Here is a 27,557-nt window from a genome sequence, read left to right on the forward strand (position 1 = left end):
TTCACCATGGTGAGACCCTGCACCCCGGAGAGCAGGGGCTCCTGGGGGGAGCTGCCTCCAGCTGACTGGCACCAATTTCAGGCTAAGGTCTCGCAGCTGAACACATAGAAGCCAAGTGCTGATGTCCAGTCCCCTTAGCTCATCTGCTAGTGCAAGAAACTGGAGAGAGGAGCAGTCTGTCAGCAGACAGAGCCCTTGGCCCCAAGCAGCGTCTGTAGTGAATGAAATGGTAGCTCTATTTATATGGAAATACAGCCCCATGACCTTCTGGAAGCGCCCACTCTCATAACTAACCTGGGGGGTGCTGCTTCACCTGAGCATGACCCTACATCTGCTGCCAGCGCCAGCTGTGTCAGTCTGCCCCCAGCCAGTAACCCGCAGGGAGGAGAGGGGCTGACGCATGGCGGGAGGCCAGAAGTTGGTACCCGAGTACACTGTGATGATCCCCAACGCAGGCCCAGGGCAAAGATGCAGTCACCAGGGCACCTTGGGGCAGCTCTGCCAGGCCCTCAGACTGGCGGGGGCCCAGGAAGACTCCCTGATGCACGAGGTGCTGCACTAGTGCTGAGAGGTGTGGGGGTGGGGCCAGGCCTGGGGCTACTCCCAGAGAAGTGACAAGGAGAAAAAAGCAGGCCAGGCCCTGACAGATTTGCACGCAGAGTGCCAAGGAGACGGTCAGCAGCTCTCTGTGACTGCTCTGCAAGAACTGTACCAGGGGGCAGGAGACACAGCTCCCCCTGCTATTTCTCAGCCTCAGATTTGTGGCTCCAGGCCAGGGTGGGGGCGAGGAGCTGGCCACTGTTAATGGGGCATTAATTTTCTGGTAACGGGGGGAGTTAAGCGATGACTTATTCACACGCTGGGGTAGGAGGCACATCAGATGTGCTGAAATCCCCCAATGAACAAGACTCCGAGATGGTCTGAAATGGGTCCTGGCCCATCCCATACAAAGGGATCAAGGTGGTTAAACTCGGGCCCCCTTGTTTCGTTGCACAGAACGTTTCATTCACAGGCTCACGTTTGCCTCCATGTCATTACCCTAGAGTCTCTGCCCAGGGTGCAGACAAATCAATGGGTCCTTTTGAGGGAAAAAAATAGATTATTTTCTTCACTATCAATCAAGGGTTGCTATTTAAATTACAAGTTTTTCTTTTTAAAAAGAAACCTGTTTAAAATGAAATCTGAATTTAACACAAAATAGGTTAAGGCCTAAACTTACTATAATTTTTAAAAACATTTAAATAAAAAATAAATATACGGATTCCACGAGCCTCTATCAAAAACTCTGAGATAAAGTGTCTGCTTCATTGGTGTAAAGCAGGGATCAGCAACCTTTGGCACATGGCCCACCAGGGTAAGGCCCCGGCAGGCCAGGCCGGTTTGTTTACTTGCCGCGTCTGCAGGTTCGGCGGATCGCGGCTCCCACTGGTTCACCGCTCCAAGCCAATGGGGGCTGCGGGAAGCGGCATGGGACGAGGGATGTGCTGGTCGCGGCTTTCCGCAGCCCCCATTGGCCTGGAGTGGTGAACCGCGGCCAGTGGGAGCTGCGATCGGCTGAACTTGCGGATGCTGCAGGTAAATAAAGCAGCCTGGCCCGCCAGGGGGGTTACTCTGGTGGGCCATGTGCCAAACGTTGCTGATCCGTGGTGTAAAGAATCCAGGGAACACATCTAACTTTTGAGATCAAGCTTTATAAATATGGCACATTAGGTAATGCACTGTATTAAGGGCTTATTTTGTTTAATAAAAAATCAATTTTATGTGCTGATTTGTGTGTTTAATTAAATTCCAGTTACCATCCTATTGCAGCTTAACACAAATTCTGAGAAAAAAGTTAATTAGCTAGTACATACACAATACATCATTCACCATTTTCTAACATACTAAAAATATACAATTAATAAGAATTTGAAAATATTAAGCTATATAATTTCTTAAATAAATGTATGTAGTTATAGTGTACTGTCCTAGGTAGCAAAAAGATGTCCTAAATCTAGTGTAAAGGCTCTATTTAGTTGTAAATCAACATGTTTTAATGGTTATATCAACCAATGACAAGGCACCTTTCTGTAGAAATAACTGAAGTACAGGTGGCAAAGTTGATTTAAATTGATTATTTCAATCAAGGCTGTTCATGTGACGATTTATGTCAATTCACCCTGCCTCCATCTCATTTCTTGCCCCAACTCACTCTCTGAAGAGCTCTAATTTTGTCACTTTGCTCAGACTTAGGTTAAAGGGAGCCTATACATATACCAGGCTTGCAACTTATGCAGCTTGCAGGTTGCTTGTGCTTAAAGACAACCCAGGGATTAGTCAGTTTCCCTGCTGCACTCAGCTGCTAGCAGGGGCAGCCTGAAGCCAGAGGTTACAGGGAGTTTGAGCTGCGTTGGCTGTAACTTTGTCTAAATTCAGTTTCAGGCCCAGACAAGAGCCTCTGATCAGGATGCTGCTGCGGACTTGGATGCTTGAGGCACTGCACACTACCCAATTGTCTAGGTAAGGGACATGCTGGACACCTAGGCACTGCAGGCAGGCTGATACACGTGCCAAGCCAAAGGGGAGCACCGGGTATTGGCTGCGTGTATCTCAAGCTACAACTTGAAGGTGCTTCTTGTGGCCTGGATGTATCATCAGGAGTATGTGTCCTGCACATCAAGGGCAGCATACCAATCTCCACCCTCCAGTGAAGGGTAATGGAAGCGAGGGTGACCATCCGGAACTTGATTTTCTTAACAAAGCAGTTCAACTTCCTGGAAGTTTTGGGGAATTAGGAATAGAATCCCTCTGTGATGACAATGAACCTTTTCTATTACACTCAATTGCAGAAGAGACCGTACTTCTGAGAGTAATACACTCTTCTGAGTTGGTCCCTGAAAAGGGACAGGGAAGGTGGGCTGGGGAGAGGGAGGTGAACCGGATAACACATTCCTCTTCACAGTGCTGAGCACCCACCTGTCTGATGTTATTTCAGTTCCAAGCACTGTAAAGGTGCAGTAGGCATCTTTCAAAAGGTGGGATACATGGAGAAACTGGTATGCTGTCAAAGTGACTGTTAAGAAGCTGTCAATGTCTAGTGAGAAGGGCCTGATGGAGACAAAGCCGTCTGGTGCCATTGAGAAGGGCTGGATCGTCTCTTAAGAGTCCTGGAATCTCTGCTGGAAATGTGATCTGTGGTAGGGCAGAGGTCTAAACTGTTTCCTCTTTTAGATTGGGGTGTACACCCTCCTTGATCTCAGTCGTCCAGGAGTTTTTCAGGGTGCACGTGATGTCAGTCTTTTGAGAGAACAATTCAGACTGCTCAAATGGCAAATCCCAGATTGCAGCTCCTTTGGAATTCCAGACACCTGGAGCCACGGGGAACATCTCATTGCAAGGACAGTGGCCATGGATCACAAGGCCATATCAGTTGCATCAATAGCTGCGTGGAGGGATGTTTTTGCCATGAGGTGCCCTTCAGAGCCATAAACTGTTCCCTAGGCTTCTCTGGTAGTCTGGCTAAAGCTGTAAAATTAATACAATAATATTTGCACAGGAGAACTTGATGGTTAGCCACCCACATCTGCAGAGTAACTGTAGAGTGAGCTTTCCTGCCATATATAGCCAGTCTCTTGAGCAACTTATCTTTAAGCTTGGCTTTGAGATGAGACAGGTGGGAATGCTCATTGGCAGCCAAAACCACCAGTGAGTTGGAGACATCAGAGAGTGTGATAACTGATAACAATCAGAATCCATTTGAGGAGCTTGGTAGCATCTTTCCAGTCTGTTGGCTGCAGGTGGAATAGAAACTGGGGTCTGCCCAAGGGTTTTCTCTGGTCTCAAGCAGGGCTTCTTCAATGGGAAGGACCACACTTCCCATAGCAGGTGTTTGTGCAGCATCAAAGAGACTGTGCAGATTTTCTTGAACGAACTTCACCTGCACTCCTAAAGAAGAGGCCACTCTTCTCATTAGGTCCTGGACGACCTTGAAGTCCTCTGGAGGTGACTCTGCGGGTGACAGCCTTGTCTGGAGACTATGAAGAAGTGCATGGAGGGACAACCAGGAGTTACTTGAGTATTTCACCCTCCTCAATAGGGGACAATCGGAGGAGCCTGGTGAATGGCTTCTTGGATTGGAGAAGGGGACCCCGGCTGGTCTGAGATTCTGAAGGAGGTCTCAGCTCCCTTGGAATGGGCCATGATCAGTATGGCCAAGGGGGGAACTCCACAGTTGGAGCCTCCCACAGTGGAGGGCACCATCTTGGGGCTTCCTTGAAAAAAGACAAGTCATAGTCCTTAGAATCTGTGCCCCGTCACCATGTCTATGAGGTGATCTGAAAGGTCAGGATGGTGACAGAGTTCCGAGTCTGAAGAGGGAATGTATGACTCCTCAGGGAACAGAGGGAGCATTCCTGTTGGGGCTCATAGGGGTCTTGAGAGAGATGGGCCCTGCAGTCCGTATATAGCACGGAATAAAGAGGTCTGAATGCCGATGAGGTAATGGGTGTTGGCAGTGTTGAAGTTGACTGTATCAGTGATGACAAAGGCTTCGGTTGTGCTTATCGCGCTGGCAAAGCTGACTTCATCGGTGGTCCCGGGTATGTTGAAAATACTGGCAATGTCTATCGCACTAGATGTGTCTGTGTGGATGCTGCCACGTGTGTCTACAGTATGGACAGGGCCAATGGTGCTGATAGCACTGAGAATGCCAAAGACCCTGTGGTGGTCAATACCAGAGCTGGATGCTGCAGTAATGGAGAGGCTGGTAAAAGGAGACACCCAAGATCTCTTGCAGATAGGAAGGCTTAAGGAGCCAGAGGCACTGACTCGATCATTGGTGGATCCAGCATTGCCAAGGTGGTCTGGATTGTCTGTACAGGTGAAGAGGGGCCCAGTAAAGATAAAGGCACAGGACTCAATGGCCCTGGAGGAACTGGAGTCTGATGGAGCTGGTGAGTGCTTATGTTTACAATGCCTCGAACCGGTACTGAAGGACTTACTGGAAGACTTGCTCGGTGAAGACTGAGATTACAACTGCTTGTCAGCATCGGAATGTTTCAGGTGCTTTGAGGATGCTGACGGTGAGAGGAAGAGCAGTGCTTTTCTCCTGACTTGCACTCTGAGATGTGGGCAGCTGGAGGAGCATTCCTTGTGGATTCAGAATCCATCATCTAATGTGCGGGTTCAGTGCCAAGGCAAACCAACCACCACAGTGAACTTTTCGGCAGAAATCCCTCTGCTTTTTTCTTCTAGTGGGGGAAGAGATACAAACTGGATATCTGTCCCTCACAAGACCTTTCCCTAGTTAGATTAAGCAGTTTTTGTGCCTGTCCGTGCCAAGGAACAGAGAGGGAGGTGGCGGACATGCCCCTTTCGTGGCCTTGGCTCAATGCACAGGGAGAGTAGGAGTGCATGTGCCACCTAGTGGTACTGCTGGCAAAAGCCTTTGACTTGAATGCACTGGGCACCCGTATGCCTGCAGTGTAACATACATGTGCACAATCACTTGTTTTATCTAGTAGTTATTACAAAAAAGAAAATCTACACACTTCAGCCTGTCTCCCCCTAGTGTGTGTCTTCCTCCCAACCCAGTTCTTATCCTTTCCCCCCACTTCTGTGTACTTCTGAGTTCTACATTCCTCTACTGTCAGCAAATAGAAACACTCTGCCAGTAGGTTTCACAGCTCTCATCTCCCTCTAGTGGCCAGTTCACAAGGAAGATAACAGCCTTCTATTACTACCAGTTACTCAGCTCAAGCGGCAGAGATCTGTGCTGTGGATCTAAAGATCCCAAACCCGCTGGTGACCCATGTGAGGGTCAATATGGTTCCACATGAGGGCATCAGTTTTTTCAGTAAGTTTAAAAAAAAAAAAAAGAAAATGATATAAAAGACTATGTTCAAAAGAATGTTAAGATTGTACAGTGAAGCGCTCATAAGTTAGCCTTAAATCTGGTATTTCCTGTCCGTACAACCTTAATTTGCCTGCTCCCCAATGCAAATGCATTATGATATAGTCTTTAGTTACATGATCAGATGCTGTTTTTTCCACAGGATCTTCTGAAGACCCAGCTATCCTTTTTAATGGTGATCTGGAAACAAATAGGGGTTTTCTTTGTTTGCTTTTTTATGCATAAAGAATGCCTGAAAGGGATTCTGTGGCGTCTAGAACAGAGGAGTAATAGGGCTCAGATGTTCCTAGATGTGCTTGCTGATCAATTCCTTTATCAAGTGGTAGCTGAGCCGACGAGGGGGGAGGCCATTTTAGATTTGATTCTGGTAAGTAGTGAGGACCTTGTTGAGGAAGTGGTAGTGGGGGACAACTTGGGCTCCAGTGATCATGAGCTAATTCGGTTTAAACTAAATGGAAGGAGTACCAGAATTAAGTCAAAGACTAGGGTTTATAATTTTAAAAAGGCCAATTTTAACAAATTAAGGGGACTGGTAAGGGAAGTGGATTGGGCAAACGTATTAAGGGACCTAAAGGCAGAAGAAGCCTGGGAGTACTTTAAGTTAAAGATGCTAGAGCTGTCAGAGGCCTGTATCCCCAAAAAGGGAAAAAGATTACTAAGCAAGAGACTTAGACCGAGCTGGATGAGCGACCGGCTGAACGGGGCGATTAGGAAAAAACAGAAAGCGTACAAAGAGTGGAAGAGGGGAGGGATCAGTAAGGAAACTTACCTTAGTGAAGTCAGAGAATGTAGAGATAGAGTGAGAAAGGCTAAAGGCCGGGAAGAGTTCGACTTAGCGAGGGGAATTAAAAGCAATAGTAAGAGGTTTTACAGCCATATAAATAGGAAGAAAGCAAAGAAAGAAGAAGTGGGACCGCTGAAGACTATAGCCGGAGAGGAGATTAAAGATAATCTAGGCATGGCGCAATATCTCAATGAATATTTTGCATCGGTGTTTAATGAGGCCAATGAAGGTATTAGGGATACTAGCACCGTTACAGAGGGGCATACAGGATGGGGGATTACCGCATCCGAGGTAGAAACAAAACTAGAACGCCTTAATGGGACTAAGTCGGGTGGACCGGACGATCTTCATCCGAGAATATTGAAGGAATTGGCGCGGGAAATAGCGGGCCCATTAGCGACTATATTTAATGAATCTGTAAACTCGGGGGTGGTCCCGTTAGACTGGAGAATAGCCAATGTGGTTCCTATTTTCAAGAAAGGGAAAAAAAGTGACCCGGGTAACTATAGGCCTGTTAGTTTAACATCAGTAGTGTGCAAGGTGCTGGAGAAGATTCTGAAAGAGAAACTAGTTGAGGACCTTGAGGTTAATGGCAAATGCGATAAATTACAGCATGGTTTTACGAAGGGCAGATCGTGCCAAACGAATCTGATCTCCTTCTTTGAGAAAGTAACGGACTTATTAGATAAGGGAAATGCGGTGGACCTAATATACCTGGATTTCAGTAAAGCGTTTGATACAGTACCCCATGAGGAATTATTGGCTAAAATGAAAAACATGGGGATCGATATGAAAATCCAGAGGTGGATAAGGAATTGGTTAATGGGGAGAATGCAGCGGGTCGTATTAAAGGGTGAATTGTCGGGTTGGAGGGAGGTTACTAGTGGAGTGCCTCAAGGTTCGGTTTTGGGACCCATTTTATTTAATCTATTTATAACTGACCTCGGGACCGATTGCAAGAGTGGGCTGATAAAGTTTGCGGATGATACGAAGGTGGGAGGAGTTGCAAACTCGGAGGAGGATAGGGATATTCTGCAGGGAGACTTGAATGAGCTTGTGAATTGGAGTATCAGAAATAGGATGAAATTTAATAGTAAAAAGTGTAAGGTGATGCACTTGGGGATGAATAATAACAATTTTAGTTACAAGATGGGGACGCATTGGTTAGAAGTAACGGAAGAGGAGAAGGACCTAGGGGTCCTTGTGGATCGCAGGATGACTATGAGTCGACAATGTGACGTGGCGGTGAAAAAAGCCAATGCGGTCTTGGGATGTATTAGGCGAGGTATATCTAGTAGGGATAGGGAGGTCCTGCTTCCGTTGTATAAGGCGCTGGTGAGACCTCATTTGGAGTACTGTGTGCAGTTCTGGTCTCCAATGTTTAAAAAAGATGAACTCAAACTGGAACGGGTGCAGAGAAGGGCGACTAAGATGATCAGAGGAATGGAAAACCTGTCGTATGAAAAGAGATTAGAGGAGCTTGGGTTGTTTAGTCTGACAAAGCGAAGGCTGAGGGGGGATGTGATTGCTATCTTTAAATGTATCAGAGGAGTTAATACAAGGGAGGGAGAGGAATTATTCCAGCTTAGTACTAATGTGGACACGAGAACGAATGGATACAAACTGGCCGGGGGGAAGTTTAGGCTTGAAATTAGACGAAGGTTTCTGACCGTCAGAGGGGTGAAATATTGGAACGGCCTTCCGAGGGAAACGGTGGGGGCGACGGACCTGTCTGGTTTTAAGATTAAGTTGGATAAGTTTATGGAGGGAATGGTTTAATGATAAAACATAGTAGCCAAGGAAAACCAAGCAATGGTACGTGAATAGCATAATGGCCAACAAGGGTCTGGCTAGAGACTCTTGCCTATATGCTCGGGGTATTACTGATCGCCATATTTGGGGTCGGGAAGGAATTTTCCTCCAGGGCAGATTGGCTGAGCCTCTGGAGGTTTTTCGCCTTCCTCCGCAGCATGGGGCAGGGATCACTAGCAGGAGGGTCTCAGCCAATTGAAGTCACTAAAACACAGGTTTGGGGACTTCAATGGTAGAGTCCAGGGAAGGGTCTTGCGGCCTGCAGCATGCAGGGGGTCAGACCAGATGATCATAATGGTCCCTTCTGACCTTAAAGTCTATGAGTCTATGAGCGTTCTATGGTGCACACTACGTTCTAGGTCTTAGAAGCCACCAGAAACCAGCCACAGCGGCAGTATATATGAAGCCAAGCTGTGTGCGTGTGCATGTATTTAGTTAACATGATTATTTGGGACCCAACTGCGCCTTTGTGGCTTCGTCACATTTTTGTTATGTAAACAGCAAAAGCATAAGAGTTTTCTATTTAAAAAGAGGTTACTTTTGAGCAGGGAGGGTTCTTTTTCTTGGAGTACTCTATGGATCACTTGTTGATTCCCTGCTCTATTCATTCCCTCTGAGGCACCTGGCATTAGCCACTGTCAGAGGACAGGATACTGGGCTAGATGGACCTTTGGTCTGATCCAGTATTGCCGTTCTTATGGAGGGCTAGAGAATTAAGGTGATATCACAAGTATCAAGGAATTGAAACCCAAGGAATGACAAGGAGAAATGATGTCTAGTGGGACCATTTAAAAGTCTCTGTTGAAGATTTAAATATCCCCATCCTTTCAATTAAAGACCTATAAAGCTACTGCCCATTTCTCTGGTCTTTTCTCAGCAATTATTTCCCTCTCTCTCAGCTCCTCCATTACCCCTGACTCCCCCCAGCCTGTGCACTGCTTCTGGGGGTGTGGGAAATATGGTTCTGTATTGCAGTTTAAATTAATTATTACTCAGAGTTCTGTATTAATACGCTTAGTAAGGAATCTATTTGTCAAAAAACATTTCCTGAATCTTTTTTTGTTGTCTGTATTGTTATAGACATACTTGCTGACAGGTATTTTGAAATAAATGACCAAAAATAATTGAAACTGGTGTGATTATTTTGTGTTATTTTGACAAATAAAATATGCAGCATTTTGCAGAATTTTAAAATATTGTGCACGGAATTTTTAAATTTTTGGCACAGAATTCCCCCAGGAGTCGTATTTGGTGCATTTATGAGCACAAGAGAGAACACTATCTTCTGAAGCAGCCGGGGACACTTAAATATTTATACTGCAGTAGCACCCAGAGACCCCAAGCAGGGTCAGCTTCCCAGTATGTTGGGAACTTCACAAATGCATACCAAGAAAGGCCTTGTCCCAAAGATCTTACAGTCCAAGACAGTGAGCGGGGGACAGACTGGAGGGGATCCAGGATGGAGCAGGGAGAGAAGAACTCAAGGCAACAGCTGTAAATACATGTTTGAGGAATTTGGAGGTGAAGGGTACAGGAGAGATGGGGCAGTAATTGAAGAGGTAGGTGAGTATGGAATAGATTCAATACATCAGATACCATGGTTTGATTCCTGCTGATCATATGGCTTTGGGGTGGCCAACAAACAAGCAGGGAAAGCCAACTGCTTCAGGCCCTTTCAAACCATAACACTAAGCTGCTTAGTTTAAGGTTAGCCACCCAGCCCCAGAGATACACTGGTTACAATTCAACGAGCTTGTATCCATGCTAGGCCCTCCCGGGGCTCAGAAGAATGCTCATGCCTGGAAGAGCTCATGAGAGCCGAGGCCCAACTTGCAACCCCCCAACCGGCCTGATTAGCTCACAGCATGGGGACATGCTTGTGACCTAATCCAATTTGCCGTCTTATTCCCAGGAACTGCTGAAATATTAACAGCGCACTTAGCTGGAGACAGGGCTGCAGTTACTCTAATCTGCATCAGGCATTCATTTTTTTGAATGAATAGGCCCTGAATTAGCCGATATGGAAAGGATTTAACACCTCCACATGCCAGATGAAAAGTAGGCTGGTGGCAGAAGCCGAACAGACTCCTCACTCACAAGAGCGCCATTGATTTAATAGAATGTCAGTGAGTTAGCATCAACCCTCTAGAGTGACAGTTTGCTTCAGGAAAAATGGTGGTGCTTATATAAAAGACACGCCCCTTTCCTCTCCCAGATGGGGCTGCCAGCTTGACACACAGAGTGAGTGGTCTGAAAGGAAGATAAAGGTACACGTTGCTGGGACACTGGGTGGAGGAACCTAAGCAGGCTGCAGTCCATCTGGACGTTGCCTCCCCTTTTGGTCCCACTGGCCAAGCGGGAGGGGAGAGAATCAGACAACAAGTTAGTGCCCCACCCAAGATCCCACAGCACCAACCAGTCACTTGTGTTGCTGGTAGGTAAAGCCACCCCTGCCCAGCTAGGTTAGGGCTTTTGTACCCGAACGGGGAGACTGCAGCTACCCACTGGATGGCAGCGAGACTAGCGCCCTCTCTTGAGTGTACTCACGCAGCCTGCAGATGGGGCAGTTGTTGGCCTGGTAGCGCAGGGTGTCTGCACAGGAATTGCACAAGCACAGGTGCCTGCAGGGCAGGATGAGGGTGTCTCGCAGGTCGGACAGGCACACCACACACTCGTTGCTGTTGTCACTGTTCTCATCGTCGGAAGGCTGTTACGAGAAGAGAGGCAGTGCCACGTGAATGTAGGTGCTTCGCAGGGATGGAAAGGGACACTGCAATCCAATGAGGTCCTTGCAGCTCAAAGGTGATATATGGCTCAAAAGGTAAAGGGGCTGCAATCCATACTCGAGGAGCTCAATCTATTTAACTTAAAGAGAAGGTTAAGGGGTGATGATCACAGTCCATGAGTATCTACACGGGGAATGAATATTTTATAATGAGCTCTTCAGTCTAGCACAGAAAGGTCTAACACACTATACACTTTTTAACCACTCCAACAATTTACCAAGGGTCGTAGTGGATTCTCCATCACTGGCAACTTTTAAAACCAAGACTGGATGTTTAGAAAAACATTTGTTCTAGGAAGCATTTTGGGGCAGGTCCCTGGCCTGTGTCCTACAGGAGGACCATCTCAGGCTCCTGTCCAGCCTTCTTTCCCTGCAACCGAACAGACAACCAGCAGGGGAGCTGCTGAGCAGCAGGAGGGAAGGGGCAGCAGCTGCCCACAGCTCAAACCAGAGCTGCACCAGGGATGCTGGGGTAGTGGCGGTGGGAGGTGATGGCACCTACCATCTCTTCCTGTTAATTCACACAGATTAATTTTGAAGCCCTGGATGCAGCTCAGGGAGCACTGTCCATTCAGAATCCAACACTTGTGACAGTCACCCTCCAGGGCTGCAATGCAGAGCCTCAAGGGCCTCGAAGCAGCCCCGGGGCCACAGGCTGCTGCAGGGAGTTTGTGGCCTTGTTCAAAGTGAGATACCTAGGGTGGGAGAGGGAAGATGCCTCCGCCCCCCTTGGTGTAACATTGGTGCAGTCTGGGCTCTATTATACGGCTTTCATTAAACAAAGCCCTGCAACTTGCAGCTGACACTCAAATGCAGCAGTTGCTACAAAGAGGAACTTGCTCCCAGTCACAGCAGCTCCCTCTGCTAGAGCCGGGGGGGGAGGGGGGTGATCTTTCTAGCCCAGTAGACCCTGCTCCCCCCACACCAGCACCCCTTGCTGAAGCTGGAGCAGTCACAATTGTTGGGGCCCAACCATTAGTGACCTCAGTGATGTGCACAGACATGCTCATCCTTTCGCGTGAGTTCCCTTTGCTGATGCACGCTGGGCCGCACGCCGCACTGTGGGGCGACTGAGACGTAAACAAGACGACAGCATCTGCTCCTGCCAGATGAGCGAGCCAGCCCGCGGACCACGCTAGCGAGCGGCTGGAAGCTGCCTGCGCACATCGTGTGCGCTCTTGATCTATTTCAGGGTTCCTGCGTGTTGCTCAAGGACGTCCTTCCTCTCCCCTTTTCACACTGGCTGCTCAGTGTACTGGAACTGAACGACAAACAGCCCGAAGTCACGAACTGACTGGGCTCTGTCTGACAGAACTGAGTCCAAGGGCTCATCAGAAGACAGCAGGAGCACAAAGAGGAGTCTCTTAGGAGACCAGGTAATAGGATCTGCATAAAGTTCCCAGCCTCCCGATGGTGCTACTTGGTGAAGCAGCCACACAGAGGACACAGATGGTTAGCACAGGACTGGGAAAAGGCTGGGGGAGAAGGGGCGGGGCTTCCCCTGTTCAGTTCCCTTCCGAATCCCGCTCCCTCCCGCAAGTGCATCATTGGGGAATCGAGTACAGCACTCACAAAAGCAGTCGAATTTGCAGTGGCCAACACCTGACACTCACCATGCTTCTTATCTGCAGAGCACTTCACAGATGAATACTCTCAGCCTCTCCCCCCTGTCCCCCGAGCTGGAAAGGTCAGCATTATGGATGGGTAAACTGAGGCTCAGAGAAGTTACATGACTTGCCCAAGGCCATGCAATAAATAAGAACCCAGGATCAAATTCCAGGCTTGTCTTCTCAAGAAGGGGCTGATTATGTTTGTAGTTGAAGCATTTTCCATATAATCCCTTTGGCACTAGTGAGACTCCCCAGAGTCAACTCCTCCACTGCTGCAGGGACATGCAGAGAACAGCAATCCATTCCAACACCTGCCCATGCCCAAGGGATGCACTGCACTGGCAGACCCAGCACATGGGGAATCTTAACCCCTGGCAATAAGGAGCCAGCCTGCACACACTAACAGCGCAGCCACAGTAGCAAACCTCAGGGATCATGAGGAGAGAGCCCTCCTCAGCTTGCCCTGTGCTAATGGATGAGTCAGTTGCAAGGAGCGATCTTGGGGGTTGGGGTGGGGGTGAGATCAAGGGCCACTTCTGGGGGAGGAAAAGGAAGACATTTCTGGGCTGGGAAGCAGCCTGTGCAGGGCACCAGAGACAGAGCACACAGTAGCTGAGACTGGCACGGCTCTTCTCGTGATAGATCGTTATTGGTATGGGCTATGCAGAGAGGTGTCCACTGAAACTCAGCAGCAGCTGGTGCCTAACTCCCTCTAGCTCCTTTGAACGTCAGGCACAGCACCCATCCTCAGGCTGCCGAACAAAACCTAACGGGACAAATTCACCACTGACTGTGGCATCACAACAGAAGGGCCTGGTCTGCCATGATTAGTAGTAAGGTAACATGGCCTATTTCAATCCCAAACTGGGTGAGGGGCAGCGGCTGTGAGGAGTCTCTGATCCTTCCCGTCACCTCTGGTACATAAAGTATCAGCCCATAAACAAACTCCAAGGAGAAGCCAAGCCCAGCTGGCAGCACAGCCAGGCCCCGCATGTGACTCAGCGTGCAGAAGGGGGTTTCTAGGCACCAGTACCTTTGTCTCCTGGTTGTTTTTATTCTCGATGCCATAGATCTCCTGAAGCAGGTAACTCACCCGATCCACCTAGGAAAGAAAGGGACATCACTTAGCCTAGGAGTCACGGCTGCTCCATTTGAATTTATTCCATTTTAGTCACTTCACCTGCAACAAGGGAGAGAATGGGCTGGCACCCGGAGCCATGCCACAGCCTAAGGCAAGGGTGGGCAAACTTTTTGGCCCAAGGGCCACATCTGGGTGGGGAAATTGTATGCAGGGCCATGAATGTAGGGCTGGGGCAGGGGGTTGGGGTGCAGAAGGGAGTGCGGAGTGTGGGAGGGGGTGCAGTGTGCAGGAAGGGGCTCAGGGCAGGAGGTTGGGGTGCAGGATGGGTGTGGCAGGGGGCACAAGGCAGGGGGTTAGGGGACTCAGAGCAGGGGTCTGGGGTTCAGGGTGCAGGCGGGGTTTGGGGTGCAGGCTCTGGCCTGGCACCGCTTACCTTGAGTGGCTCCGGGTGGCAGCAGTGTGCAGGGGGGCTAAGGCAGGTTCCTTGCCTGCCCTGGCCCTGTGCCGCTCCCGGAAGTGGCCAACATGTCTGGCAGTGGCTCCTGGGGGGGGGGGGGGGGAAGAAAGAGGGGGCAGGTGGCTCTGCCACTGCCCTTGTCTGTGGGTACCATCCCCAAAGCTCCCATTGACCGCGGTTCCCCATTCCCAGCCAATGGGAGCTTGGGGGGGGGGCAGTGCATGGAGCCCTCTGCCCCCTCCCCCCCCTCCGGGGCCGCAGGTTGAAAGCCCTGATGGGCCGGATCCAGTCCGTGGGCCATAGTTTGCCCTCCCCTGGCCTAGGGGATGTAGCACTGCCTGGGCAGTGCTGAAGGGGAGCTAATCTATACAAACACAGCAAAGGAGAGAGTCTGGATGAGCCACAGCCCAGCAGAGCCCCTCCCTTCGCCTTCATGCTGAGGAGGGGGCTTCAGAGAGGGATGCCAGAAAAGGGGGGGCTCAAGGGGCCATTCCTGGCGGTAAGGGCAAATGACGTGAGGGGGGGAGAGGAGCGAGTGGAGGCGGGGTCTTGAGGAAAGAGGCGGGGTGAGGGCGGGGCCTTTGGGGAAGGCCAGGTCATCGGGAGCAGGAGTGGCACTAGGAAGCGGGGCCATGGTTCCGACACCAGTGACCCCCTCCACTTTTAGGGAACTTCCGTCGCCCCGGCTTCAGAACTGGCTGAGGGGCAGGGACAGAACAATGGTTACATCAAACACAACTGATAATACTGCACTTCAAAACACACTTGGCTCATAGCAGGCCTAAAACAGGCACCTGCAACTTCTGCTGGCTTCAATGGGCGCTGCAGGACCTGGCCCCTCTCAGGATCAGGCCCTTCTTGGTGGCTTAGCTTTAATCATGGATGGCCATGCTGAAATTCAGACCCTCCTGCTCAGTTCCGTATAGGAAAGGTTGGACAAATGCAGCAGCAGCAGGCCTCGCTTCTACACTGTGGCAGCCAAGTTTCCCCAGCACTCGTTACCAGCATGTGGTGTTCTGCTTGCAGATACACGAGTCAACAGAGACTGAGAAATGGTTCCGTATGAGAAAGCTACTTCAGAGGGTCAGGCTCCGGAGAGCGCTCCATGAGCGCTGTGCGTTTTGTTAAGCATTTACCTAGAAAAGTGCTCAAGCCCTTGCTGTGTCTGCACTTTAGGACTGTACATGGATAATTACTGGGATGGCATGTGCAAGCGCAAAGAGGCACTGCTGGCAAATCGCGGTAACTGGGTATGGACTGTACTGCAGCTGCTATGCACCCTTGGCCTTGCCATGTGCCCAACTTAGTGCCCCTCCACATGAAAACCCATGGAGGAGCAGGATCAGCAGCTAGCGTGGTGATGCCTTGGCGTAGAGCTCGTGTGCATATAGTAACTAGGTCATAGGTGCAGTTCCCACTGGGGGAAGGCTTCTGAGATTATGGTTTCCCACACTGGGGAGATGTGGCAGGGCAGGGGTCTGCCACTGCATCACGAGACAGCTAGGGTAAGACAGATCTTTTCTTCTCTGTTCCAGGAAAGGTTTGAGGGGGAGATACTGAAAACTAAAGAGAGGAAGAAGGGCTCAGTGCTCAGAGCAGACAGGGGACTTGCCAGCAGGTGCTTCTACAGAGGATGGCTGGGGCGGCCACGCTGGCAGATGCAGTGCTAATCTCACCTGAGCCCTCTACGCACTGAAGCGCCAAGGTAACGGACACAATCATTTATCACTGCACTTTGTTGCAGATGCTATACAGTGAGCTCCACCAAAAAGCAAATCTCTCCTGGATCCACCCTGTGAAAAGCCCAGGGAGTGGGCGAAATGGTGGGGCGACCCTCAGTGACATCCTGTCCAGAGTGACATCCTGAAGATGGGACATGGAAATGTTTTACTGCATATCCCAAAACTGACCCTTTGCCACTACATTGCGAAGCCACCTGGAATCAGATGCTCGAACTCTCCCATGTTGAGTTTTGCACCTCCTGACAATAACAAGAACTTGGTTGTTTGAAGGGCTGTGTCTGTGACTAAGAGCTTCAGTGCTGCAGGAAGCAGCACACACAGACGACGCAGGCCAAGCCTAATTATATCCACCCTGCTTGCCAGTTTAAAATGCTCTGACTCATAAACCAGCAGCTTAATTCCAGTGTCTCCCCATTGAACTCAGCATGGAGCCTACATCCATGCTGGAGCTGCATTTCAAGGCAATGAGGTCAGTGGTTGGACTCTGGAGTGAAATCCTCCGCAGTGTCTCTCAGCTACAGACTGGGGAGTTTTAGAATTATTGTGTGGGAGCAGAGTGTTTATAGCTGGACATTTCAAAGAGGGCCTTGTTCCATCCTGACTCCTTGGGTGATCAAGATGTGCAGGGGGGGTCAGCTCCGAGGTTGCCGATGGATGGAAGCGTGGGCACTGGAATCTAACCAGGGTGATGTGTTCCCTTTATTGAAAGGTCTCTAAAATAGAATGTAGGATCACACGCCAGTTAGAAATATACGAGACCCATTCGATTGGGAAATCCACTCCTCCACCAAGGTAAAACGCAACTCCTGCTAGAGAGACCTTTAGGTATTAATTAGTGCACTACACCCAATCTAGCCAAAAGAAACTCAGCTCAGATCATTAGCTGCGGCCCTTCCACCACCAAAGGGCTTACAGCACTGGGCAGCCAGAAGATCTCAGGGAGTAACAGATGGTTACAATGGTAGGGAGGGAAGGAAAGAAGTCTAATGACTGTAGGAGAAAAGTTTACATTAATATACACACACCTCACTCCACTACTTTTCAGCTCATTCTATACACACAGGGAGCAGACTAATGCCACGTTAGTTTCTGCAGTACTCTGTGTTCTTGTAGGAACAGCTTACAGGTCTATTTTAAAAACCTGGGAACATTATGGGAGGGACTGTTTAACTCCTAGATTTTATGAGCTGAGGAGGAAGGGACAATTAGGAAGGCAGAGAACTGTGTCAGCAAAGAGAGACAGACAAATACACACTATTTCACAGCAGGAATGGGCTCACTATATTGTGGTAGGCTGAGAACTGTCCTGGCGGCCAGTTAAAAGGAAACAGCTCTCCATTTCAGCAGGCTAAAGTACTAAGGGAGAGCCGTGCACATGTAATGTAAGTCCGTGCAGTAACTACCATTTATTTGAATAGATCATTGCCATGTGGGCCAATGCTCTAGCATCAAGAACAGGCTGTTTTTGTGAGCTTGTGAATGCAACATTTCTTCCTGCTTTAAAAAGAACACCAACAAAACCAACCCCAAAGAGGAGACGCTGCTGATTTCACTGTGATTTCACAGCCGCAGGGCAGCCTCTGAGATGGCATTCTGCTCTACACTGCCTGGCAGTTCTCAAATTCAGAACAATGACCGTTGGGGATAATCCCTTTCTGGGCTTTACTTCACACACGTCAGTTTGTTTTCTGGGCTGAATTCTCTTGCTTCATATCTTGAACCTATTAATGGGAGCTCCACGACCAGAGCAGAGACTGAGTTTTAATACAGCCAAATGCAAAGGGAGACATCTAGCAACGAGGAATGCAGGCCAGACCTTCTAAATGGGGGACTGTATTCTGGACAGCAGGAACACTGAAAAGGATTTAGGGGTCAGAGTGGACAAGCAATTGAACATGAACACCCAGTGCAATGCTGCAGCAAAAAGAGCTAATGTGATCCTTGGATGTGTAGACAGGGGAGCAGTGAGTACAAGCAGAAAGTGATTTTAACTCTGTATGGCACTGGCGAGACCAATACTGCAATACTGTGGCCAGTTCTGGTCTCTATATTTTAAAAAGGATGTTGAAAAACAGGCCAATGATTTGAGAACTGCAAAAAATGCCTTACAGTGAGAGGCATACAGAGCTCAATCTGTTTAGTTCATTCAAAAGGAGACTGAAAGGTGACTTTGTTACAGGGGGAGAAAATACCAGGTATTGAAGGGCTCTTGAATCTAGCAGAGAATGGCAGAACAAGACCCAGCGGCTCGAAGCTGAAGCCTGCCGTATTCAATGAGAAATAAGGCACACGTTTTTTAAGAGTGCAGATGATTGACCTTTGGAACAAACAACCAAGGGAAATGGTGGATTCTCCATCTCCTGATGTCTTCAAATCAGTGCTGACTGTCTTGCTGGAAGATATGCTTTAGCCAAACACAAGTTATTGGGCTCAATGCAGGGGTAAGTGGGTGGTGTTGGTGACCTATGATATACAGGATGTCAGACTAGATGATCTAATGGTCCCTTCTGGCTTTAAATTCTCTGAATCCCAATGGCCTAGAGAAGAATATGGGCTATGGTGAACATCAGCAATTCACCCCTCATTGTGGCCTACTGCAGATGAATGCATTTCCCCACTGCTTGAGTTCTTAGATGAGTACGTTTACAGCAGCTTGAACTAGAGCGAGCAACTCTGGCTGTGTAGATGTCCCACAGCAGGAGGCTTGAGACACTTTTCACACTGCTTTGACTCTGGAAAGCTCTTCTAAGGGCTTGTCTACACTTGAAACACTGCAACTGCGCCGCTCTAGACATTACCTACATCGACAGAAGGGGTCCTCCCATCAGCGTAGGTAATCCACCTCCCTGACAGGGGATAGCTAGGTCGATGGAAGAATTATTCTGTTGACCAAGCGCTGTCTATACCAGGGGGTAGGTCGGCTTAACTATATCACGCAGGGGTGTGGATTTTTCACACACCCTGAGGGATGTAGTTGGGTCAACTTAACTTTAGTGTAGACCAGGCTGAAGTCAAGAAGATACCGCTTTCAGCCCATCTTCCCCAGCAGTAACGGTCTAAGCCACTAACTCCCTGCTGGCTGCAGCAACGGAGGCAAAATGGACAGCTCTGATATGGACAGTAGAGGAGCCTTATTTGACAACAAGTTTCCAAGATCGGTTCCAGAGTCAGAAGTTTATTGAAAACAGCTGTAGCCATAATCTAACTACCTTTTGTATTTGCAAAGTTTCCTGGTGTGGAGCCTATATTTTTCTTTACACTATTTGCTCCCCTTTGTTGGAACCTTTGGAGAGACACTGGGATTGAAATGAGTCAGACGGAGCTCCCCTCTCTCCTGCACAGGTGGCCCCCCCAGGTTATGTGGCTGCTCTCCTTGCTGTGGATTAACAGAAGTGTAAGGTTCCATATCCCATTCCAATTCCCTGAGTAACTCAGTTTCCATAGCAAGCCTTCTCCCTCCCCCCAAGTTTCAGTCTAAAGCAATATATTAGAGAAGGGCTAGGACAGATTTCATCCTTTGTGCAAGTCTTGCAGAAGCAACTGGGAGCCAACTCAGACCAGAGAGGATGCAGTTAGTGAATAAAGACAACAGCCCGGCCAGCTGTGTCAGATGCGCCATGGCAATAACTGTATTTACTGAGAACAAATGACAGGTGCAGAAATTAGATCACCGACTGTAGAAACAGGCAAGCAAATTGAGTTACTGTTTGCACAGCGCTGGGAAAATGTCCCTTGTTAAGTATTATGATTATCACAGATCAAAGACAGAGTCCACTACTAAAAGACCAACCAGAACAGCAACTTATTAATGACATCCACATCAAACCAAGGTATCACATCATCTCACGTTTTAGGGGCTTTTTACCTTGCTATTTTTTCCCACCAAAACGCACTACCTAAAAGCTACAGAGAGGCATGGTTTTTAAACCTCCCCCACCCACCGAGTTCTATCAGGACAAAGCGCTCTAACAGGCAATGCTCTCTCTAAAGCAGCTCAAGGAAAATGCAGCTTCATTCAAAAACTGAATATTCACATTAGAAATAAGGCACACATCTGCCAGGGAAAAGCAAGCCCCAGCACCCAAAGTCTTGGGGAACACTGAGTGAGGTGCAAAGAAGAGGGAGACATGATTAAGGTGGGGGGAAAGGAAGAGATGGGCAGTTGCACTGTGGGTGGACTGGAACAGGGGAGAGGAGAGAAACGGGTGGGTGCAGAAGTCTTTGTTCAGTGCCTAACACAATGGGGTCCTGGGCCATGACCTTAGCTCCTAGGCGCAACCGCAATACACATCGTAAAATCAAGGTGGTCATCGGTCAGGGTGCACAGAATGGATGAATTTGGTAGTGGAGATAGAGAGGAAGGAACGAGTTTCCAAAATGCAGAGAATGCAACAGCAGGATCTAGGAAGGGTCTGGATGGGAAGAGAAAATGACAACTCAGACTTGATTGACAGCAACTCTGCAAGCTTTGGCCATGGGAAGGGAAGCGAGGCTGCCAATGGAGACATGAGGGAGAAGGGGAAGATCAGGCTGGGTTTTTGCCATGCTATCCATCCTGTTGCTATGATACAAAGGAGTCGTTTAACTGTAAATAAACTGCTGCACTTTTTAAACTCCACATCACTGGTGCCTCCGGTCCTCAGCATGAGATCTGCTGGACTAATTCCTCCCTGCCGAGCAAACTTGTTGAGATCACCAGCTCAATGTCACAGTGAGCTCGGCCAAATTCCCATGAGGGAAGGGGCCACCTGTAAAAGCATCATATAACCAGTTTAGAATGGTCTTCCAGCAAGGGCATGAGTGGAAACTGCACATGCCCAATCTGCTTCCGGATGAGACTGAATAGCCCCTGCATTCACCACAGCTCGCTCTTCGGTCTTCCATTACCTCAGCTGAACATCCGTGTGCTGCATCTTCTTCAAGGCCCTGAACTGCAGGTGCCCCCAAGCCACCTCTCCTTATTCCTGGCTGAGAGATCACGTCAAACTTCTCCCCCAAAGTCTGAATTCCTTGGGAAACCTTGGTGTCTTGCGAGTCTTCCAGCCCTCAGGATATTCCCTTCAACTCTGCTTGGAATTATATGATGGCTTAATTGTCGCTCATTCTGGCTAGGCAACAATCAAGCCAGCTCTCCCAAGCCCCTCTGAACTGGCAGGAGGATGGATCAGGTGAGTTAACAGCTCTTCTATCTCTGCTTTCTTGCAGTTGCTCCCAGGTTTCCTTTTAGCTGCCTGTGGATCTAGCTGCCTGTGGATCAAGCACCCTCCATTTAGATCTCCTTGGACTGCTCCCGTCACCCCAGCTGTTCCTAGGCTATCACCAGAAAAAGACTTTCCTTTCTTCAGCGAATAAGGAGACTTGACACATTGTGCAGGGAGAAAACAAGTACAGAGATCCCTGCAATTAGCTAAGACACGCAGATGTGCAAGGGAAAGAGCTAACAGTTGTGAGGACGTGGCTAACACTGGCATGGCCAAAAAATGGTCCACCCAGTTAGACTTCTAGAGCCTCTCTCACAGAACAGAGCTGAAGGGGCATAGAGTAGATTCTGAGCAGGTGGTGTTTGTGCTGCCCGACACATCCAGCAATGACGCAATTCAGACAGGCCTCAAACTGATGTTGATATAGCTTAGTGAAGACATCAGGACAGTAGATATTTCTAAGGCACTTACCACTTTGATATGCCTAAGTCTGACATGGAGACCCAGGAGCACAGAATGACAGATGTTGATCTAAACACAATGCACCACTTAAGCCAGTACAAAAGGTGCTGCCCGGTGACACTACAGGTCCCACAGCGCAATGCTGGCACCTTTTGGCTGCACAGGCCCCACCTCCACAATAAAGAAGAGGAAGGCTCCAATCTGCTCCTTAATCCAGACAAATTAGGTGCAGCCCTTGGGCTCCTGGCTATCTGCCAATGCAGCTGCCCGTTGGGCACATGTGGGCATCTCTGGGATGGCAGCAAACACCTTTACCCAGCACATTTTTTTTTCTGTAAATGATATAAACAGGGACCATATACTTACAATCTGCTTCTGTTTTAAAGGCTTCACAGAGAAGCTGCCATCCACGTGCTGGTGGGGGGAAAAGACAGACAGGTTAAACAGACTATATGGAAATAGCCAAAACAAAGTGCAAAGACACTCAATGCACAATTAATGTGTCCACACAGGGAATGAGTGCATAGTAGCTAGTGCACCCTGGGTCCTGAGGGCTTCTTCCCTGTGTAGACAACCCTTCGATGTTGCACCAGGACTAGTCCTTACTTTATCTATCTGCAAGTGTCACTTGAGCATTACAGGACATGGGGCCTCATCCCATAACCAGGCAGAGCTGTGGTTTTCCCAACATTTGCCAGGCGCACAGAGCATGTGGCAGAGAGTCAAACCGGACTTACAGATGGTCAGCATGTGCTCCTGTGACTGCAAACTTAGTTACTGCTACCGTGCTAATGGGCCTCGCTTACTTAATCGACTGTAAAAGCTAGACCAGAAGAACAGAATCTACTCCAGCTGCCCAGCACAAGACCCTTCAGCCACAGCTTGGCTCAATGCTCTGCAGAGCCCTTTGATTTTGTAATTGAGGCAATGTGTGCTCCAAAATTACCATCAGCAGGAGGGAAAAGAAAAGCCACAGCTTTTGCTTTGGGGAAGCAGCCACGCTGCAAAAAGGGCTGTTTGGGAGCTTGCCATCCAAGGATAAAGTTACATGCACTGGGAGCACAAGCCAAAGGGTTGCTGTGAAGTCAGGAGGGGCCTCCTGGTGGGATGAGGGAGATTAGTCTTATCTAGTACCTGGGTTATTTTAAGTGGATCGTTTTACAGAGTGTGAAGGGAGTAAGAACATCTCCAGAGACCTAGTGACAAGAGGAAATACAAACACTTTCCCTGCAGAGTTTCACACAGCTTGTGTGGTCTCCTTTACAGACCTACAGGGAAGGAAGGAATCTAAGTAAACAGAACCATTTACACTGGCACTCCCCAAAGCAGTTCTGTATTGCAGGACAACAGAAGTATGTCAAACTGACTGGTAATACGTCCAGCACCATGCGATCCTGCTTTGGGGAAGTGCACCACAGATAAGGGGCTGTAATTACCAGGAGGAGATGGCTCCCTCCACTGAAAAACAGAAGCCAATGAAACAACTATTAGATTTTTTTTTTTTTTTTTAACTGAAGTTGTTTGTGCATTGGCCTGTGGCCTCATGGGCAAACCACACAGGCCGCCCAAGGGGATGCAGAGAGACTGACTTCCTTTCAACCATGATCCTGAAAACAAGTTCATTTGGGCCTCCAGTAGCAGGTCCTGGGTATCACCTGCATATTGATAATAGACCCAGCCACAGGAAGCTGCTCGGGTCAAAAAGTCAGAATCCCTTCAAAATGTATCTATTGCCATGCCCCCGCTAGGTGCTACCCCAGTGCAGGAGACTGTTCTCATGTGACTCCCACACCAAGCCAGGAGATCTGGAGAAACATCCCGCTGGTGGGACCTTATCCAAAATGGGACATTTGCCCAGTCGGTTTCTCTAGCAGGTGATTTCTTGATTTCTGAAGCTGCCATTACACTGCTGCAGCTGCTATTGTAACATATGGAAACTAACTAAAGCATCTGTCCCTGGGACTAGACTCAGACCAGCAATGGGGTTCTCTCAACAGACAGTCTGCCTGTGCCTTTGGTGTCCCTGATCTCCCTAGAGGCTTGTCACAGACAGGGTTTGTTGGGACGCAGGAAGCAGCGCAAGTGGCTCTGGCAGGTTTTCCATGTGGTGTGTGCACAACCATGTAGCTCCCCCAGAGCAAGACAGCGGGGTCTGACTACCCTATGGGGATGACACTGTTTTGTGTTTGTACAAACTCTTAAAGCTTTCAGCTGCTAGAAAGAAGGCCCTCCTATATGAACTGGCATGAAGAGAAAGCAGCTAGTCTCAGCTAAAAATTCCTGCAAATTCAGTGCGTCTTACTTTATAATTCAGACATTTCACTACGGTTTCTATCCTGCTACTTATCGACACCCGAGCACAGGAGAGGCAGGCATCAAACATTTATTTGTGAGGCTACCACAGATTTCTAGTGACATCTTTCTCAATGCTCTGTTGAGGAGGTGCTCACCTCCCATCACCCCACCTCTGTTACCACCTCAGTACCCGGGTGTGCTAGATGGAATGCAAACCTGCTGAATGAGTTTTGAAGATAAGAGCTTTTTAAAAACCTGTTAAACAATTAACGGCTCTACAAGTACATCTCTGGATGCAAAAATGACAAGTGAGAGAATTGATGTGGGCTAGAAAGAAGAAGAATAGATGTGAATGGGCAAACATAAAAGGGCCATGGGGGGGTGCTGGTGGCAGCAGCCAGAGCTGTAATTTTACCATCAAAAGGTCAGCAGGACAAAGAGGTCAGGTAATCAAAGGGGCAGCACCTACCACAATATGCCCTCTGCAACTTCACATAATAATCAGGTTGAAGGTGTGGCCTAGACCAATGGCTCTCAACCTTTCCAGACTACTGTACCCCTTTCAGGAGTCTGATTTGTTTTAAGTACCCCAAGTTTCACCTCACTTTTGCTGAAAAATTGTGAACTTTCTCATTTTTACCGTATCATTATAAAATTAATCAATTGGAATATAAATATTGTGCTTTCATTTCAGTGGATGGTATACAGAGCAGTACTAATAAGTTATTGTATGAAATTTTAGTTTGTGCTGACTTCACTAGTGCTTTTTATGTAGCTTCTTGTAAAACTAGGCAAATATCTAGATGAGTTGATGTACCTCCCGGAAAACCTCTGCGTACCCCTGGTTGAGAACCACTGGCCTAGAGGAAAGAAAGCAGGGCAGGGCTCACAGACAGACACCCACGTAAGCAAAAAGTGCCCCTCTCTTTTCGAGATTTTAAACACGAAGATGCACAGCCCAAAGCATATGTTTTAAGGCCCTTGAATGGCTATCTTGTCACTCTCTAAGACCCAGATTTTCTCCAGCAGCAACAATGACAAACTGAATCCCACTTCTTGCTTTAGAAGTGTCTGAACAAAGCAGAGATGGGCAGAACGATTGGGCCCAGATTAAGAAGGAGCCTAGTCTGTGAACGAAGCTTATTGGAACATCTCTGAGGGTGAGATTTACCTGTAATCAGTTTCTTAAATGTATTAGGCTTAGACTTGCGTGTTTTGTTTTATTTTGCTTGGTAACTTACTTTGTTCTGTCTGTTATTTCTTGAAACCACTTAAATCCTTCTTTTTATAACTAATAAAATTACTTTTGTTTATTATTAAACCCAGAGTAAGTGATTAATACCTGGGGGAGCAAACAGCTGTGCATATCTCTCTATCAGTGTTCTAGAGGATGGACAATTTATGAGTTTACCCTGTATAAGCTTTAGATAGAGTAAATGGATTTATTTGGGGGTTGGATCCCATTGGGAACTGAGTGTCTGGGTGCTGGAGATAGGAAACCTGCTGATCAGTTTTGGTTAAAGTCTGCAGATTTGGGGGCGTGGTTCAGACCCTGGGTCTATGTTGCAGCGGAGTAGCGTGTCTGGCTCAACAAGACAGGGTTCTGGAGTCCCAAGCTTGCAGGGAAAACAGGCTCAGAGGTAGTTTCAGCATGTCAGGTGACAATCCCAAGGGAGTCTCTGTGACCGAACCTGTCACAGCTGGGTCCTACTCCTGACTTTGCCACAGATCGTGTGTGACCATAGGCAAGACACTGAGTCACTCTCTGCTTCAGTTTCCCCCTTCATAAAATGGAACCAATTCCCACCTGCCTCCCAGAGGCTATGAGCCTGGATGAGTTTTTGCAAAGTGTGCTGAGGTTCGTAGATGGAAGGGGCTCTAAGCACTCGGGATCACTATCAACACTCGCTAAAGAGCAGTATCTCTGTGTGCTTTTAGCACCCTTTTCCTTGAGACTGCCCAGGGTCATTAGCAGCAGTTTCCCAGAACCTCAGGACCACCATGCTGGCCCATCCCTCACTCTCCCCTTTCACTGAATTTTCTCCCCAATTAAGATGCATTTCAGAAGAGCCCAAACTCCCAGACTTGACCTTGCCCTAATAAGTTCTATAGCAAGTGTCTCAGTTCACTGGGGTCTGGAGAATTCCAGGACAGCGCAGGAATCAGCGCTACAAAGGGACTGGACTCTCAACACAGGAAACAGAGCATGGGTCCAACTTTGCAGGAGGTTCTCACAAGAAACATGGGAGGGAGGAAAACCAGGACTGAAGCAAGAACAGCACAGGTAATGCTCTCCTTCTAGCCAATCAAACAGCTTTGTTTATCACTTTATTGCTACCTAAGGGCTTGACAGGGGACTTCTAGCTATACTGGTATAATCATACTGCGATAGCTGAACTGCTGTAGTTATACTGGAATAACTCCCCAATGTGGACATACTTATTCTGAAACGTTAGCGGCTTTTGTTCCAGTTTAGTTCGAACTCCTTCCAGAGCAACAAATTGAAACAGAAAAGGAACTCCTACCAGAATAAGAGTGTCCACATGGAGAGTTATACTGGGATAGCTACAGTGGTTTAAATTCACACTCTACCTACTACTGGAATAACTGTCCCATGTAGGCATGCTCTAAGAGTTTCATACACTTCTAAAAACAGGGGGAGGAAGGAACTAAGGAACTCTATTCAGCACTGGTGAGACCACACCTGAAATACTGTGTCCAGTTTTGGTCCCCCCACTACAGAAGGGATGTGGACAAATTAGAGAGAGTCCAGCGGAGGGCAACGAAAATGATTAGGGAGCTGGGGCACATGACTTACAAGGAGAGGCTAAGGGAACTGGGGTTATTTAGTCTGCAGAAGAGAAGAGTGAGGGGGGATTTGATAGCAGCCTTCAACTACCTGAAGGGGGGTTCCAAAGAGAATGGAGCTAGGCTGTTCTCAGTGGTGGCAGATGACAGAACAAAAAGCAATGGTCTCAAGTTGCAGTGGGGTAGGGTTACCATACGTCTGGTTTTTCCCGGACATGTCCGGCTTTTCGGCACTCAAACCCCCGTTCGGAGGGAATTGCCAAAAAGCCGAACATGTCCGGGAAAATGCCGGCCAGGCACTTCCCCTCCCACGGCGGCTCTGCTCCTCCCCTGACTCTTCGGCTCTGAGCTGAGCTGCCCGAGCGCTATGGGCTTCAGGCAACCCCCTTGCCTCCGGACCCCAGCCGCCGGCCGGGCACTTCCCCTCCCGGGCTCCAGCGGCGCAGGGTCCGGAGGCATGGGGGCTGCCCAAAGCCAGTAGCGCTGGGGCAGCTCGGCTCTTAAACAGAGTCGAAGAGTCAGGGGAGGAGCAGAGCCTCCGGCCGCGGCGGCTCTGCTCCTCCCCGACTCTTCGGCTCTGTTTAAGAGCCGAGTGCTACGGGCTTTGGGCAGCCCCCATGCCTCCGGACC

General features: G+C 48.6%; 1 protein-coding gene across 1 annotated transcript in view; it reads right to left on the bottom strand.

Moving 5' to 3' along the window:
* Positions 1-27,557, bottom strand: part of MGRN1 (mahogunin ring finger 1) — a gene marked incomplete in the record, with an annotated part of 112,863 nt that overhangs the window by 10,869 nt on the left and 74,437 nt on the right. Inside the window, 3 exon segments of the mRNA XM_034784848.1 lie at positions 11,034-11,193; positions 13,915-13,983; positions 22,191-22,238. Of these exon segments, the coding sequence (XP_034640739.1) occupies positions 11,034-11,193; positions 13,915-13,983; positions 22,191-22,238 (277 nt within the window).

Source organism: Trachemys scripta, chromosome 10, assembly GCF_013100865.1.
Source record: "Trachemys scripta elegans isolate TJP31775 chromosome 10, CAS_Tse_1.0, whole genome shotgun sequence".
Lineage (NCBI taxonomy): Eukaryota > Metazoa > Chordata > Testudines > Emydidae > Trachemys > Trachemys scripta.